The sequence below is a fragment of the Salvelinus sp. IW2-2015 genome, linkage group LG24 (genome assembly GCF_002910315.2).
Source record: "Salvelinus sp. IW2-2015 linkage group LG24, ASM291031v2, whole genome shotgun sequence".
In the NCBI taxonomy this organism is placed as follows: domain Eukaryota; kingdom Metazoa; phylum Chordata; class Actinopteri; order Salmoniformes; family Salmonidae; genus Salvelinus; species Salvelinus sp. IW2-2015.
In genome coordinates this window covers 10,196,090-10,212,340 of record NC_036864.1, presented here as the reverse complement: position 1 = coordinate 10,212,340, position 16,251 = coordinate 10,196,090, and the positions used below count along the sequence as shown (strand labels likewise).

Below are 16,251 nucleotides of genomic sequence, written 5' to 3'. Positions count from 1 at the left end.
AGGGAGTGTTTAGTTGGACGATATAGTGAGGAGCAGGTATTCTAGGCTCCCCTCCTTTATCTGATAACATTAAACAGGCATGTCATCTCTGTCTGAGAAGCTGGAACATTTCATCTGAATGGGGGAAAAGCCTGGCAGGTTTTCAGTACAACGAAGAGGTCTGAGTTAGTCTCTCTGTTGAGGCTCAGGTCCTTGTGTATTTATAGGTCAGTGCTGGAAGAGTTGTGTTAGGTGTTTATAGAGACTTGACCTTGCTAGGTAGGGAGCCGTCCAAGCCAGGAGCCCCACACACACCGTCTCTCCTCTTCTGCCTCTGTCGGGAGAAGTGCCGTTTGCCCTGATGGAAGTTGGTCCTAGCAGGCGAACGCCTCCTCTCTCATCCCCTCTCTCTCGTCTCTCTCTCCTCTCTCTCTCTCTCTCTCTCTGCTCTCTCCACCTCTACAATGCCCATCTGTTCCTGTTTACCAGAAACAGTCCCACAGCGCTTTGATGAATTAGGCTTAAAGCAGACTACACTTTTTTCAGACTGTAACAGAAGAAAAATATTATGAGCGTAAGAAAAGCACATGCTCCCGACTAAGGTTTCTGTGGACGCTCTCTCTGTTTCTATGGCATTGAGAGAGACATACCCATCAATACTATCACTTTCGTATGAAAAAACTTAATTGAACTTATTGTTGTTTGTTGTATGTGTGTACGAGTTTGCATTCATTGGTGGTGGTTGCATGAAGTCGGCCCACTGAATGAGCTGGAACATCCAAAGCTCTTGTGGGAATTTTGCAGGAGTTGGAATGTTGATTGGTAAGTGTGTGGTGTAGTTGAATTCTATGGATGTTTGGTTGCATTTGGATTGTCATGGGATGTATGTGTGTTGTGTGTGTGTGTTGTGTGTGTGGTGTGTGGGGTGTGTGTGTGTGGTGTGTGTGTGGGTGTTGTGGAGCTGGTGTGTATTTTGTGACATGTTCTGCGGTGCGCGGGGCTATCGCATCAGCCTTTTCTCCATGGCTGAGTTATGTGGGTGCATCACTCGCCCGCTCTTTTGTCGTCCTCCTCTCCCGCTGATGGGCCCCTTCTCCCTATTTTTGTGTTCCCTTAAAATTGCCGGACACCAATGTGCCGTGCCTTTTTTTTTTTTTTTTTTTCTGGTTGGAGAAACCCTTTTTATATCCAACAACCAGGAACAATAGTCTCCTCCCATCAACCCCAAGGCCAAGCCATACAATCCAATGAGACGCAAAGGCATGGCACGACTCAAAACAACACCCCTCACCAATATATCTATATCAGGATACATCCTCTCCTCCAATAACAACTCCCTCCCAGCATCACACCACTTCCCTCAATGACCAAGTAACTCCCCTTAAACAAACACATTCTCCCCACATGATATCTGTCAGACACACACACACACACACACACACACACCCTCCTCACCTCTCCCCTGGTACAGGGGTAAGCTCCAGAGTATTTGGAGGTGCAGGGGGCCCCGTCCAGCACTGCCTTTCCCTCCTCCAGTCCAAAGGTGGCACTACAGTTCCTGGCGTAGTACTGCAATATCTTCCAGGTCTGCCCGAAGTCCTGCGAGCGCTCCAGGGTCATGGCAGTAGGGCGGGGCGAGCGGAACACCATGATCAGGTGGGTGAAGATGAATTCTGCCTCCAGATCCAGCTGCAGAGTCTCAGACTCCACTTCCCCGGACGACTGCCACCAGGTGTTGGGGTGGCGGAAGGAGGAGTCGGCCATGGCTGCAGCCAGGTGAGCCTGCAGGGGGAGGGCCGCGTTGCACTTCCCACACCTGGCCGGGGGGCAGGGCGCTGTGGAGGAGGAGGGGTCAGAGTAGGAGCAGTAGGGCTCGGTGCCCTTGTAGCCACACACGGTCTGGGTCAGGACCCTGCGACCTAGCACCAGATTGCCCATTCGGGGGTTACATGCCTGGCTCTCACAGCGAGCGGCTACCCCCCCTACACGACCCACATCTATAGGAAGAGAGATAGGACAGGTTATAGGAGACAGACGAGGAGGAGGGTGAGGGTGTGTGTGTGTGTGTGTCTGTGTGTACGTAATCTAAACTTGAATTTAAAATCTTGACTTGAATGCTTCAGTGTGGACTTTGACACAGATCAAGTTTTGGGCAGCTATGGGAGGATGTGCACTCCAGGCACGTTCCAGATGCATTGGGTGTGGGATGTAAGAACACCTTCTGGGGTACACTGCCATCTTTAAGAGCCCTCTCCACTGCCAACATGCACACAGGGGCTGTTCTGTTCACAACGGGGGTTTCATGTTTTTATATAACACAACAATTCTGTTCATAATGTGGGCAGGTATTCCCCAAAAATGTTTGGCAGTCAACAATGGATGGTAGCTCACAGTAGCCTTCATTGTTATGGGTCTTTTGAGGTTATTACATAGTTATAAAAACATATCGGTATATTTGTGTTTCGTTTGAAAACATTCTACATTATAGAGAAAATCTCAATGATATCATGAGAAACGAGTTTCACCTCCACACAAATAGAATGTTGACCCGAGGCGGTCAAYAGAGCGGAGCGTGAGGAAATACTTTTGTCACCGTTGCTGCACTTGTCACGCGTATTGTTCCGAGACAGCGGGAACGCTACATTGTTGCACACAATGAATACACTGCCTATGAATCGAATTCGACTAGAAGCAGGGATTTTTTAAAGAAAAAATACAAACCTGCAAGAATACCAGATAGTCCAGTGCAGGTAAAAACAGCAAACAAAGTCCACATCATAGTTCCGACCCAAGAGTAAGTGTTCCCAAGAAGAGGTTAGCCTATGAGAGAACTCGAGAGCAGCCTTGTGAATAGGCAACGCGACACCTCGTTGGTGTTATTCAAGTGGCAAATAGATGCAAGATTTCATCCTCCGAATGTAAAGCCAAGGTTCAAAGCCAGTGTAGGCTTTACTTTCCCTTTCAATAACAATCATATATGATCAAAGAAGAACAAAGACCCCAGTTTGACAACACAGCCGGTTCAGACACCCAGGGAAAAGTATTCCATTATTCCGCATTTACTTCTGCAAAAGCCGAGGACTGATTTGCGTTCTCTCGTATTCTTCGGGACCTTCTACCTTACAGTTAATTTGCTTGCTAATAGCCTGAAGATATACTGTGAATCTACTATGGAATACTGAGAGAGTGACAGCGGGCTTGCGGCTCCGCCCCGTCTCTTTGCATTTTTCTCTTTAAAGGAACATTCCTGGTAGTCAGGAGCCAGTTAGTGTCAGGTCAGAGCTGGCACGCCGTGGTCATCCAAACCTCTCCAATCCACAGACACTCATCCGGATAAAAAAATAAATGCGGTAAAGTTTATTGACACTTCGTTTAAACAAAACAAAGGAACACAGAATAACAAAGCCCAGGGTCCAGAATTATTGAGGCTAGTGAGCTGAACAGGATTCAAATTGGGGGTAATAATTGCCCCCTTTTAGAAAGGAGACTCTAACCACGTTTCCAACCAACCTTTTTATGCGAATAAAGTAGGCCTATATGCCCGATAAAAAAATGACAACAGACCTGATGGAAACAGCTAATTTTGTCGGTAAATATAAGGTTGGATATTTTTGTGTAGGTCAAGAAATAAAGGTGGAAACRCGTTTTTGCCCAAATATTGATATAACCATCATATCGAAGTAAACTTGGAGTCACGGGATGACATGTTTATGTGGTCATCCTACTACGACTCGGGAAAACATACAGTTTATTAAACTACAGATGAAATAAGTGACGATGAACTTCACAGGGTGGTGAAAGTGCAAGGTGGTGAGCTTGATGCTACTTTCCAATAAATATCGAGGATCTTATTCTGGTGATTTGATGAATCCATGCTTGGCTGCCGTTTTACAAATTAAAATAATCCCCCTCTTTTGTCCATAATAATCTCATCATAGACTGTACCCACAACTGTATCTGCGAGCTGATGGCTAGAGCGCACGTGCCAATACCAGAGTGGGCACATTCGCTATATAACACGTTTTGTGACATCAGTTGAATTGAAAATACAATGGAAACCCATTTAACTTTAAAAATGTTAATCTGTACACGTGAATTTAAACGCAACAGTTATTTGTATGTGCACTATGTCATCAGCACAAGTCAATTTGATGAAAACACATCAAATGCGCATATTTTATTTATGCATATTTTTGAATATTCACAAGAAAATATGTTACCAATTGGGTGGAAACCTAGCTAGTGACTCACTTTAAACTAAAGTAACTGCCCAGTGTTTCCAGATTTCAATGAAATATGACCTATAATAACTTACAATATGAGTGAAATAGTTTTCCTTCCAAGATGTTTTATTCATTATGCTAAAAAGCAGCGTTTCTGTGTTGGAATGGTGTGGGCATACCGAAAAAACAGAATGGTGTGGGCATTATAAATATTCACGCAAGTAGACCATTGATTGGCCAACTCATCCTCCTCAAGAACGAGGATTGGCCAGCTCATCCTCCTCAGGGAGATGACATCATGTTATATGAGGAAATAGCAAGCATTTTTGAAACATCTGTTTAAAATACAAATTTGAGGTTGGGGTTTTGAAGTGTTTTTTTCTCCAATTTATGCTTTGGCCACAAATACGAGTGTAGGACGAGTCAAAGCGATTAATATGAACTTTTAAAATTGAGATTTTCACTGGGCACTTACTTTAAAATTGTGGAGTTTGAGGGCCTYCTGAGTGACACAATKGTCTAAGGCACTGCATCGCAGTGCTAGAGGCGTCACTACAGATCTGGGTTCGATCCCAGGCTGTATCACAACCGGTCGTGATCGGGAGTCCCATAGGGCGGCGCACAATTGGCCCAGCGTCGTCCGGGTTAGAGGAGGGTTTGGCCGGGCTGGCTTTACTTGGCTCATCGTGCTCTAGCAACTCCTTGTGGCGGGCTGGGGGCCTGCAGGCTGACTTTGGTCATCAGTTGAACTGTGTTTCCTCCGACACATTGGTGCGACTGGCTTCCTGGTTAAGCGGGTGTGTGTTAAGAAGCGAGGTTTGGCGGGTCATGTTTCGGAGGACGCATGACTGGACCTTTGCCTCCCAAGCCTGTTGGGGAGTTGCAGCKWTGAGACAAGATTGAAATTGGGGAGAAAAGGGGGTAAAATTCAACAACAAAAGAGTTTGGTCACTTGGCTAAATACACTTCTGCATGGGCTATGTTGACAATAGGCTACTGATGGCCGATCCCGACAAAATCCCAGCTAATTGGAGTGGAATGCAAGCCAATTGAGATTTATTAACTGATCCGTATTACGCAGTACCAATATATTAATGAACTACCCTGCCCTATGCAGAGAAGAKTATACCAGGGGTTGGCCTTTAAATTCCTAGATACATTTTTAATAGCCTACCAAAGTCCTGCTTCCGTTTCCAGAGGACTCTTAAAGGGATACTTTGGAATTTTGGCAAATAGTTCCCCAGAGTCAGACGAACTCGTGGATACCATTTTTAGGTCTCTGTGTCCATTATGAAGAACGTAAGAGGTAGTTTCGCGAGCCATTGCTAACTTGCGTTAGCGCAATGACTGGAAGTCTATAGGTATCTGCTAGCATGCAGATACCCATAGACTTCCAGTCATTGCGCTAATGCTAGTTAGCAAGCTCCGCTAGCGCTAGTTATCAACTTCCTTCAAACTGCACGCAGATACATAGAAATGGTATCCACGAGTTCATCTGACTCAGGGGAAGTCGATAAAGGGCATTGCCAAAATATACCTTTAATAATGACAGCAATAAATCTTATGTAGGCCTAATATTATAGGCCCAATCTCAATAAWAATATAACTTCTCATCTTGTTGTTAGGCCTATATGAAAGTGTAGTTGGTGACAGCACTGCTGAGGATATGGGGTTTGATTGTAGCATATTCTCCCTCTRCAGTAGGCTACACGCTTCCAAATATTGTGAAATTTGAACTAAATCAATAACAAACAGTTTCTGTGTACATGCTGCCCTCGTGTGGTCAGTGCTGGTGATGAGCACTATACAGTAGTACAGTAAAGTCATGGAGCTGCAGTGGTATTCAGGAATGATGTGGGGCTCTGACCCTCAATACCCCCTCCCTTTCCTCCTTTAGCTCAGTGATCTCCTGYTCGAATTCTTTGATAGGCCCTCAACCCCTCTCTTCTCTGCTGCTTCCCGCTTCACCTCAATGAGCCCAGCATGGCTACTCTCCATGGAGCACACCAGAGCAGACCTGCATACTGTCTAATATCTCTCATTCTCTGTTTTGCTGAGAGCTTCCCCATGAGTCTTCCTCCCTGCATATCTATTACACAATAGACAATGGGACATGTCAGTGTTATCCTAGGTCATGCATGCAGCAGCTCATGATTAGTGATAGTTGAACTATCCTTTAACAGTATAAGAGTTTTCACATGGTACATACCTAGGTGTATGTTTGTCCATACAACCAGACACACACAAACACACACAAACACACACACACACACACACACACACACACACACACACACACACACACACACACACACACACACACACACACACACACACATATCTGAACATGCTCACACAAACATATTAACATTGATGTAAGGGCATCAGCATTTCAGCAACAAAGAGGGTTTAGTGTAATTTCAGAGGAATTTCCACTGAAACCATCCCTTGCTGTTGGAAGTATTATTCATGATCTCAAGTTCAAACTTGCCAAATGGTTTAGTAACAGTCGAATGCTTCAAGACAGAAAAATGAATGAGAGCATTCTCCAGACCGGCAGTGCATATAGAGAGCTGCCAGATAGACCCAGATATGACAGTTTACCTCTATGCCATAAATTCTTCATGCAATTCCAGACAAAATGTATTCATTTATTGAAAATAAAGAAACATTTTATTTGAAATGAAATACAGATTTAAAATCTGGTGTCAAATGTTTTAATTCAATCACAATGACCTTGGACACCAGTGGTTTCCATTGATGGTCACTCCTCCCGGGGCATGGCCCGAAGACTGGGTTTTGGCTTGAAAACATCAATTTGTTTATTTGCTGCGTTACATAGAAATTAGTAAAGCTTTATCTAGGTAGATTACATCCATTGATAGCAAATAAGTCACATCATGGCCCAAAGATTTTGGGGGAGTGGACCGTGGTGCAATACTCAACACGATAACCACTATAACCGCCAGAGAGCGCCATTGCCCCATAGGTGTTCAGTTAACTACACATGGGCAGTCTTTTGAATAAAATGCAACCATTTGAAGATGGACATGGATAAATATAACAGTTTACTGTCCTTTATTTATCTATAACATTTTCGTTTAAAATATCTGCCGCAATGAGCAATGAACATGAACATTTAAATCATGTCTCTTAATTTTTGCCCCTCGGTACACTAGGTGGCGGACATAAATAATTCAAGCTCTTTTTCTCAATCGATTAACCTTTGTTTTGGGTCAAAGTTGAAAGGCTCCAGCTTCCTGGTTTCGGCGGCAATGCGTACAAGTCTGGACGTTTTTGTGTCGAAAAGATAGTAAAGTACTAAGATATAAAAGCACCACCTTTCGCACAGCAATGGTGAGTGTTGATATGGTTGGTTATTATAAAATTGCCAGGATCTGTTGAAAAGAGAAACGGATTAGCAGTTGAGTTGGGTGCCTTTTTCCAGCAAGCTAATGTTATCCCATTCATTCATTGTAGTTACAGTGAAGAGCAGCAAATAAAGTCATGTTGCAGATTGAAATCTAATATGCGTTTCATTGCATGATGATAKACGTCTGTTCCTCCCTACACATGGGTCTGAACGTTCTATTTTGTTCCATTAAATTATTACCCATAACAATTAATCCCACCTTCTTCCTGTTGCTGTGTGTCTGTAGAGTTTACCTCTGAACCCTAAACCCTTCCTGAACGGCCTGACAGGCAAGCCGGTGATGGTGAAGCTGAAGTGGGGGATGGAGTACAAGGGCTACCTAGTGTCTGTGGACAGCTACATGAACATGCAGGTGAGGGAGCACACCTGGACGCGGGTGCTTTTAGCAACGTGGGTGTATTTACATACGCTAGCGTTGCTTTCAATTGAATTTGGTTGCACAAAAACAGTCCGTGGGAAGCCTAAAGTTAAAAACAATTCCATTTCAGTTTACAGTGCTGGTGGGCAGAACGATTGATCATTATTACGGAATTTGAGACAATATCTAAAGGATTGTATTATTAAACAGACTTTCCAAACGTGGGTCTGTTGTAGACCCACTTTCTCTCCGCTTATCTCATGTCAAAATAAAAGTCCCCCACAAGTTATTCATTTTTTGTCCATGTATGCTGCATGTGCAAGACTTGTATTTTGCACTAACCTGAACAGTATGTGTGTGGCTGGTGCAGATTAATGCTAATGTAAATTTGTCATGTTTTTGTCATTGGTTTCGACAGTTGGCGAACACAGAAGAGTATGTGGATGGAGCGTTGGCTGGTCACCTTGGAGAAGTACTTGTTAGGTAAATAAGAGCCCTCTTCTGGATTCTCTACAATGTTGCCTTCTGCCTCTTGTCCTTCACTCCTGAGGTGATCAAGATTGGCTATGACTGCGTTCATGAAATACCTACCTCTCTTAGAGCAGTAACCTGGGGTGTATTCATTAGAGTAGACTGTTTCAACGGAAAGTGTTTTGCAACAAAAACAAGTTTCATATTGAACAAGTTCAGGTAAGTCCCTCAAAGTCCCATTTCGTCTTGTTTGATTTGTAGTAAATAATACCCAGTTCAAGAAAGCGATGAGGGAGGGAAGGAAGTATTTGTTGAAATCAGATATTTTCTGCAATAGAATGCAACTCTATATTCTGATTCATTGGTTGAACTGCAAGTCAACCCTTTAATGAATACCAGTAGACATGTATTACATCTTCTGTATCCAGCATACTTCTGGTGTGACTGATGCAGATGTTTGATAGTGGCTGTTCAGTGTAATTCTCTTCGATCTAAAGTGCGTATTCTCTACCCACAGGTGCAATAATGTTTTATATATTAGAGGAGTGGAGGAAGAAGAGGAGGACGGAGAAATGAAAGAATGATGGCGAGGATAAGACTTACAACTGACGATCTGGATGAGTGTTGTTTAAATCTTAGTTTTTTCATTTTCACTATGTGGAAAATTGACTCTTGGGAAGCAAGTTAGTTTTATATGTGTGAAACTTTCAAGAAAACAGTTTTTTTTTTTTACTGTTTATGATCAATATGTATTATCACTGTAGAAAAAAATTAAATGATGTTTATTGTACCCATTCCTAAACCTGCTGACTGGTGGTATTATTACAGGTTTGTGAGGGAGGTGATTGATGTGGCGTCTCAACCTTATTAACAAACACTACACATTGAACAGAGCTTGTCAATCAATGTACAGTATTCCTAATTTCCAAAACCCCTCCCAGACTTGCACTTTGAACACCTGTTGTCCACATTAACTTTTCCCCAAACCACTAGAAAGTGACATAGAGGTGACTTTACAAAAGTAATTCACATTTTTAAGCTTAATTTCGACTATTTCAAAATGTCCAACAAACTTTTGGTAAAGAACGCGAAACAGGTGGTTTTAATTTGCAACAACGGTGAGAAGTTCCTGACGAAGGATGGGATGCAAAAGCTGTGTGTGATTGAGAACAGTAGTTTGGTTATCGGGAGGTAAGTCGAAACATTGTATCATTAATGTCCGATATAGGGCTGCAGATTGCAACATTGTTTAATGTTCAGTGGTTTGGCTACTAGTTATTGTTTGTTACAATTTGGTTAGAACGAGTTGACAGCAGCTGTCAAACGTCGCAGACTACAGATTGCCCTAACGTGCAACATTTAATTTGGGCTAAACCAGATGTTATTCCACCGCAAACTATCGATTAAAAGAGCTGTGTATTGTTCGTGCAGCGACGGTCTGATAAAGGATATTGGACCAGCGAGCACCATTGATTTCCAATATGCAGGGGTCTTGTTTGATAAAGTCATCGATGCAACTGGCATGTGTGTCATTCCAGGCAAGTATCAGTGCAATACACCACTCTGGACAATAGGGGACGGTAGATCTAGGTGTGCACACAGGTGTAAACATGGTTTGCGATATCTGGGATCCTTAATCCTAACCATAACCCTTTCCTAATCCTAAATTTAACCCATACCATTTTAAATGGCAACTTCAATGGGGTAGGTATGTCCCAAGGATACTGGATAGCAAGGGCCATGTAAACATTCAACCTTGGCCACGTTTATTTGCCAAACGTTGTCGAAAGGTGCAGATAGAATTGCCATGAATAGGGCCAAAGTTATACGTATTCTACAAGTCAGAGCACAGGAGGTTGGTGGCACATTAATTGGGGAGGACTGGCTCGTGGTAATGGCTGGAGCGGAATCAGTGGAATGGTATCAAATACATCATGCACATGGTTTCCAGGTGTGTGATGTCATTCCATTTGCTCTGTTCTGGCCATTATTATGAGCCATTCCACCCTTCTGCAGCCTCCTGTGTGTCAGAGAGCCATGTTTGGTCTACGTAGCATATTTTTATTTGAGTGTTCCAAAACGTTAGGTCCTGCCGAATGCACCCCTGTTCTATTGATACAAATATTTGAATCATTGGTTTAGTGTTCTATCATGTAGAGAATTAGGTTTTACCGAAATGCAGTTGTGCTCTTTGATTATTGCGTTTCAGGATTGGTTGATGCACACACCCACCCTGTATGGGCTGGAGACAGAGTGCATGAATTTGCCATGAAGGTAAATATGACTTCCATGGGTCCTGTCCCCTCTGCCTCAACAGCTTGTAATATGACTCACCTTTCAGAGTAAAAGTAAAGATTTATATGGCGTTTACACAAGCAGCCCAATTCTGATCTTTTTTCCACAAATTGGTCTTTTTACCAATCGCATCAGATCATTTCACACAAGATCTTTTTCAGCGCTGATCTGATTTTTCAAAAGACCAATTAGTGAAATAATATCAGAATTGGGCTGCCTGTCAAAACGCAGCCTAGGTAATGTTGTGTGTGCCTACAGTTGGCTGGTGCCACCTACATGGATGTGCACCATGCTGGAGGTGGGATCCACTTCACAGTGGAGCACACCCGGGCTGCTCTTCCCTCCACCCTGCTGGCCTCTGACAGGCAGGCTGGGTCGGATGCAGCGGGCAGGCACTACCCTGGTGGAGTGTAAGAGTGGCTACGGCCTGGAGCTGCAGACAGAGCTGAAGATGCTGGAGGTCATCGAGACGGCCAGACGTACCCTGCCAATCAATATATCGTCTACCTACTGTGGAGCACACGCCGTCCCTAAGTACTGAACACACACTCTCTACACCAGTGGTTCCCAACCAGGGGTACTTGGCTTATCCACAGGGGGTACTTGAGAAGACTCATGACACCCTAGACTTGCTGGTAAAATGCACATGAGGGGGTACTTCAGAGGTACTCTGGGCAGAGCAAAATTCAGTTGATGGTATAGTAACAGAAAAAGGTTGGGAACCACTGCACTACACGATGTTGAACACTCCATCCTGAACAGACACCTCAATTCCACCCCGTCATAACCTGTTGAGGTTATATATTACATTCACCCACACCCATACAGCTAACCCTACTGACTTTCRTCCTCACTAGGTGTTATTAAATACCCACCCCTTCTGATTCTTTCCCAGGGGTAAGACTGTTGCCGAGGCGACAACAGACATCCTTAAGGTCCAGTTGCCGCAGCTGCGTGAGCGTATGTCAGCGGGGGCCCTGAGGGTGGACAACATAGATGTGTCCTGTGAGCAGGGTGTGTTTGACATGTCCTCCACGCGCTCCATCCTGCAGGCCGGCCTGGACATGGGCCTCAGCATCAACTTCCACGGAGACGAGCTGCACCCCATGAACTCTGCACAGGTACGCATCATCAACCTGCGCCTCTCTACTGTCACTGTGGTAACAACAACTGGTTTAGTACCTGTACGCATTATTTAAGTGTCTATGGTACTGTCTGTTAAGTTCTAATTCTCMGAGTAAAAAACACAACCGACATTTATGAAAGCTTAACCAAGTTTATTCCACCCAGAGGATCAATACAGCGGCATTCAGACAACAACAAAAATCACACAAGCACTGATATTTAACCGTTCCTCATAGGCTGAGTCTCCTACCTATCTGTACAAACATCTTTCTTTACTGCTAGGCAGGACACTAGTGATATGGGCCATAAACTTTTATTTCTCCCTTAAGGTGACCTGACCTGACCTCAACCCCCCTCCACCACTAATCCATGGCTCTCTCCCCTTATCAATGCCTGCCACATGTAATCACTTCCCTGCACTCAACACATTCCAAGCTTAGTTGCACACACTATATACCTTCCTCCTATAACCCTTAACTTCTGGTGTAGACCCTCTAAACCTCAGCACTCCCATCAGTGACATGAATAAGTATATTTCATATTCTCGGAACCCAATTCAAAAGGCACTCACACATCTGAGCAATCTTATTTGCAGGTGCATGGTAACAGTTGAACAAGATGAAGGAAAAAGGAAACCACACACTCCACTTGATCTGACGAAGGCCGTGTGGCCGATACGTAAGCTTATTAAATATCGGTGATACTATCAAGAGCAGTGTGCGGTTTCCTTTTTCCTTCATATTCTCGGAATCCAACATGTCCATCTCACTTAACCATTCCTGTATTGTGTGTGTTTTTTTTCTCTGGTGGTGCTAGCTGGGGGCAGAGCTTGGTGCCTTGGCTATCAGTCACCTGGGGGATGTGACAGATGATGGCATTGCTGCCATGGCGACAGCTAAGACCGCCACCATCCTGCTCCCAGCCACCACTTACATCCTGCGGTTACTATAGCCGCGGGCCTGAGACATGCTGGAGGCTGGGGYCATTGTTGCCCTGGGCAGTGACTTCAACCCTAATGCCTACTGTTGCTCTATGGTGGGTACCAGAGGACGGGAGGTGGAGGAGGAAAGTTAGGGGGGAAAGAGGGAGGGGGCTGTGGGGGTAAGTTCAATGAGTTAGTGGGAGAAGAAGGTAAAAAGCCTATTCCTCTATATAGCGATCCCTCTGACATCATCTCTTTATCCCTCTCTGTCTATCCCAGCCGGTGGTGATGCACCTGGCGTGTGTCAACATGAGGATGTCCATGCCCGAGGCTCTGGCCACCCCCACCATCAACGCAGCCTACGCCCTGGGCCGCTCTCACACGCACGGCTCCCTGGAGGTCAACAAACACGGCGACCTGCTGGTCGTCAACGCACCACGGTAAAGTTGCTGTCAATAAATGCTACTATATTGTAAGAGCTGGCTTCATTTAATGGTCAGACACCACAGTGTATGTTCCAGTAGCTGCTGAAAGGTTATCTTGTAATTGTGGTGAGGACTGTGTATGGCGTTGTCTAAAATGCAGTAGCTGTGTGAATGGAACCGATTGGTTAGTGTGAGTGAGACTACCTAAAGTTGTGTTGATTGTCTGTGTGTGGCTGACACTTTAGTGTAGACTGACAGTGTTGTGTTGATGGTGTTGTCCAGCGGTTGGGAGCATCTCATCTACCAGTTAGGAGGACACCAGGAACTGATCCACTACGTTGTCATCAGGGGCAAAGTCGTCTACAACAACGACAAAACCATGGACTTCTAACTCCAAAATTGGTTTTGGATAATTGTTCTTCCCTCAGACATAGTCTCAAACGGCCCTTAGCTCCGTGCCTTGTGGACAGGGCTCTGTGGCTTTATAAATTGACACAGCTCTCAGACAAGGATTTGTAAATAGACAGTTAATATCAACCAGATATTCTATGTCTTGGTCAGTGGGTTATGTGGTAACATTTGAGTATGGGCTTTGAACCATTGGCGAAACAATCTCCAAATGACTGTAGAGTTGGGTAGGGTTCATATCCAGTAAGTGTTTGTTATAAAGAACATGATTAAATGTTTTTCTTACTATAAACAAAAGTCTCCATTCTTGCGCTGTCATTTTTTTGCCCTGTTTTAGGTTGGAGACCTTCTGACCCTTGGTTCCTCTCATTCTTGCTCTGTTAATCTTTCGCCCTTCAGCTCTACACCCCTCCCCTTCCTGTCTCATTGCTGAGGTTGTAGGAGAGTTAGTAAAGCTAACACAGGCGAGGTTAGTGCATCATTAGGGAGGAAGCTCAGCCTGTAGAACATGGTACTATCTGCCAGCTCACCTGATCACGCATACCAGTAGTGTTGCAAGGGGACTGTGCTCAGTATGATCCAGTAGTGTGTCTGAGGGTCAGAGAAAGCAGAGAGACTGCTTTTGTAACCTTTGTAGTTTTTGAGGACTGGGAGCTGGATGGGAATCATCATAGTTTAACCATTGGACTCCCTTGGTAGACAAGGGAGTTCGCCAAATTAAACGTTGAGCTAAACTCTTGTAAATGTTTTGTTTACAGACATATTTATGTCAAATATATGAAGAGATGTGAAGGAACTGGTGGCTTAGTGGTAAGGATCTCACCCTCCACCCATAGGACCATGCTCCAGTGTGTGGCACTGCAGCATGGTTGCGTGAATGATAGAGAGGTGCTGCCACTCAAAGATGTTTATGGGAAGAAAAAAATCTCCTGAAAAAAGTGGGCACTTGATATTTAAATGGAGAGTTGTCTATAGTTAAATACTAAGTGCCCACTTTTTTCAGGAGATGTTCTCCATAACCACTGCTTTGAATTCACAGGGACCCCGCAGGAGTTAACCACCTCCTCTTATTGCTCCAACCATCTTTGTGTGGCAGCCACTCCCCTTGACTCAGTCCCAATGGGCAACCATGAGCCAGCAACAGGGTTTGAACCTACAAACCTGTGCTTATGGGACAAGATCCTTACACCAGAGCCACCGACGCCTTCACCCTCCCCTCTGTGTGTTTGACATGGAGAATTGTTGAAACGTACATAAAAGCACAAGAGATGAGGTTTGGACCCATAACCTCTAGGTAGGACATGCTCGCGGAGTGGAACTGACCTTCCACAGATTTGCATTATTTTCCAGATAACGCATAGAGCCACGAGTTGATTATCCCTTTTATTGAACCAGGGCTATAATTTAACACATTTGCTGCTACAACATCCACTGAAGTAGCTTACAAGTTTACTAGATAGTGACAGTAGTTGCCTTGGTAACCAAAGAAGCAGACTTGCTAGTTTAGCTAACCAAACCATCCGTTCTAGCTTGCTGTTATGAATTTTAATAAAAAAATGGCAGTGGTTTCAATTCATTTTTATTTATTTTTGCAGCTCAAACATGTAATTTTATTTTATTTTATTTATTTTTTTCACCTTTATTTAACCAGGTAGGCTAGTTGAGAACAAGTTCTCATTTGCAACTGCGACCTGGCCAAGATAAAGCATAGCAGTGTGAACAGACAACACAGAGTTACACATGGAGTAAACAATAAACAAGTCAATAACATGGTAGAAAAAAAGAGAATCTATATACAATGTGTGCAAAAGGCATGAGGTAGGCAATAAATCGAATAATTACAATTTAGCAGATTAACACTGGAGTGATAAATCATCAGATGATCATGTGCAAGAAGAGATACTGGTGTGCAAAAGAGCAGAAAAGTAAATAAATAAAAGCAGTATGGGGGGTGAGGTAGGTAAATTGGGTGGGTATTTACAGATGGACTATGTACAGCTGCAGCGATCGGTTAGCTGCTCGTATAGCAGATTTTTTAAGTTGTTGAGGGAGATAAAAGTCTCCAACTTCAGAGATTTTTGCAATTCGTTCCAGTCGCAGGCAGCAGAGAACTTGAAGGAAAGGCGTCCAAATGAGGTTTTAGCTTTAGGGATGATCAGTGAGATACACCTGCTGGAGCGCGTGCTGCGGGTGGGGTGTAGCCATCGGACCAGTGAACTGAGATAAGGCGGCACTTTACCTAGCATAACCTTGTAGATGACCTGGAGCCAGTGGGTCTGACGACGAACATGTAGTGAGGGCCGCCGACTAGGGCATACAGGTCGCAGTGGTGGGTCGTATAAGGTGCTTTAGTAACAAAACGAATGGCACTGTGATAAACTGCATCCAGTTTGCTGAGTAGAGTGTTGGAAGCTATTTGTAGATGACATCGCCGAAGTCGAGGATCGGTAGGATAGTCAGTTTTACTAGGGTAAGTTTGGCGGCGTGAGTGAAGGAGGCTTTGTTGCGGAATAGAAAGCCGATTCTTGATTTGATTTTGGATTGGAGATGTTTGATATGAGTCTGGAAGGAGAGTTTGCAGTCTAGCCAGACACCTAGGTACTTATAGATGT

The 16,251-nt window shown here is 44.2% G+C and overlaps 3 protein-coding genes across 3 annotated transcripts in view; 2 read left to right on the top strand and 1 right to left on the bottom strand.

The window, feature by feature from the left end:
• Window positions 1-3,176, bottom strand: part of LOC111951516 (netrin-4) — a 43,191-nt gene extending 40,015 nt beyond the window's left edge. Inside the window, exons 1-2 of the mRNA XM_070434730.1 lie at window positions 2,701-3,176; window positions 1,435-1,976 (exon numbers count right to left, since the gene is read on the bottom strand). Coding sequence (XP_070290831.1) covers window positions 1,435-1,976; window positions 2,701-2,758 — 600 coding nt within the window. The 5' untranslated portion in view covers window positions 2,759-3,176. The remainder of the gene's footprint in view (window positions 1-1,434; window positions 1,977-2,700) is intronic.
• Window positions 3,177-7,448: 4,272 nt separating this feature from the next.
• On the top strand, window positions 7,449-9,266 carry LOC112067850 (small nuclear ribonucleoprotein F). Its single transcript, XM_024134573.2, has 4 exons — window positions 7,449-7,559; window positions 7,862-7,987; window positions 8,412-8,476; window positions 8,982-9,266. The coding sequence occupies exons 1-4, from the start codon at window positions 7,557-7,559 to the stop codon at window positions 9,046-9,048; spliced, it is 261 nt and encodes an 86-aa protein (XP_023990341.1). The 5' UTR covers window positions 7,449-7,556; the 3' UTR covers window positions 9,049-9,266.
• Window positions 9,267-9,460: 194 nt separating this feature from the next.
• Window positions 9,461-13,656, top strand: amdhd1 (amidohydrolase domain containing 1). Its single transcript, XM_070434793.1, is given in 9 exon segments — window positions 9,461-9,655; window positions 9,896-10,002; window positions 10,674-10,738; window positions 11,018-11,115; window positions 11,117-11,293; window positions 11,655-11,880; window positions 12,701-12,919; window positions 13,086-13,246; window positions 13,514-13,656. Coding segments are annotated over 9 exon segments (1,293 nt in total). The 5' UTR covers window positions 9,461-9,524; the 3' UTR covers window positions 13,623-13,656.
• The last annotated feature ends 2,595 nt before the right edge of the window (window positions 13,657-16,251 follow it).

Bases quoted from the DNA above. Each gene is read 5' to 3' on its own strand.
- LOC112067850 (XM_024134573.2), top strand. The intron at 7,988-8,411 runs GTGAGGGAGCAC...TGGTTTCGACAG, and splicing joins ACAGCTACATGAACATGCAG to TTGGCGAACACAGAAGAGTA. The intron at 8,477-8,981 runs GTAAATAAGAGC...CTCTACCCACAG, and splicing joins CTTGGAGAAGTACTTGTTAG to GTGCAATAATGTTTTATATA.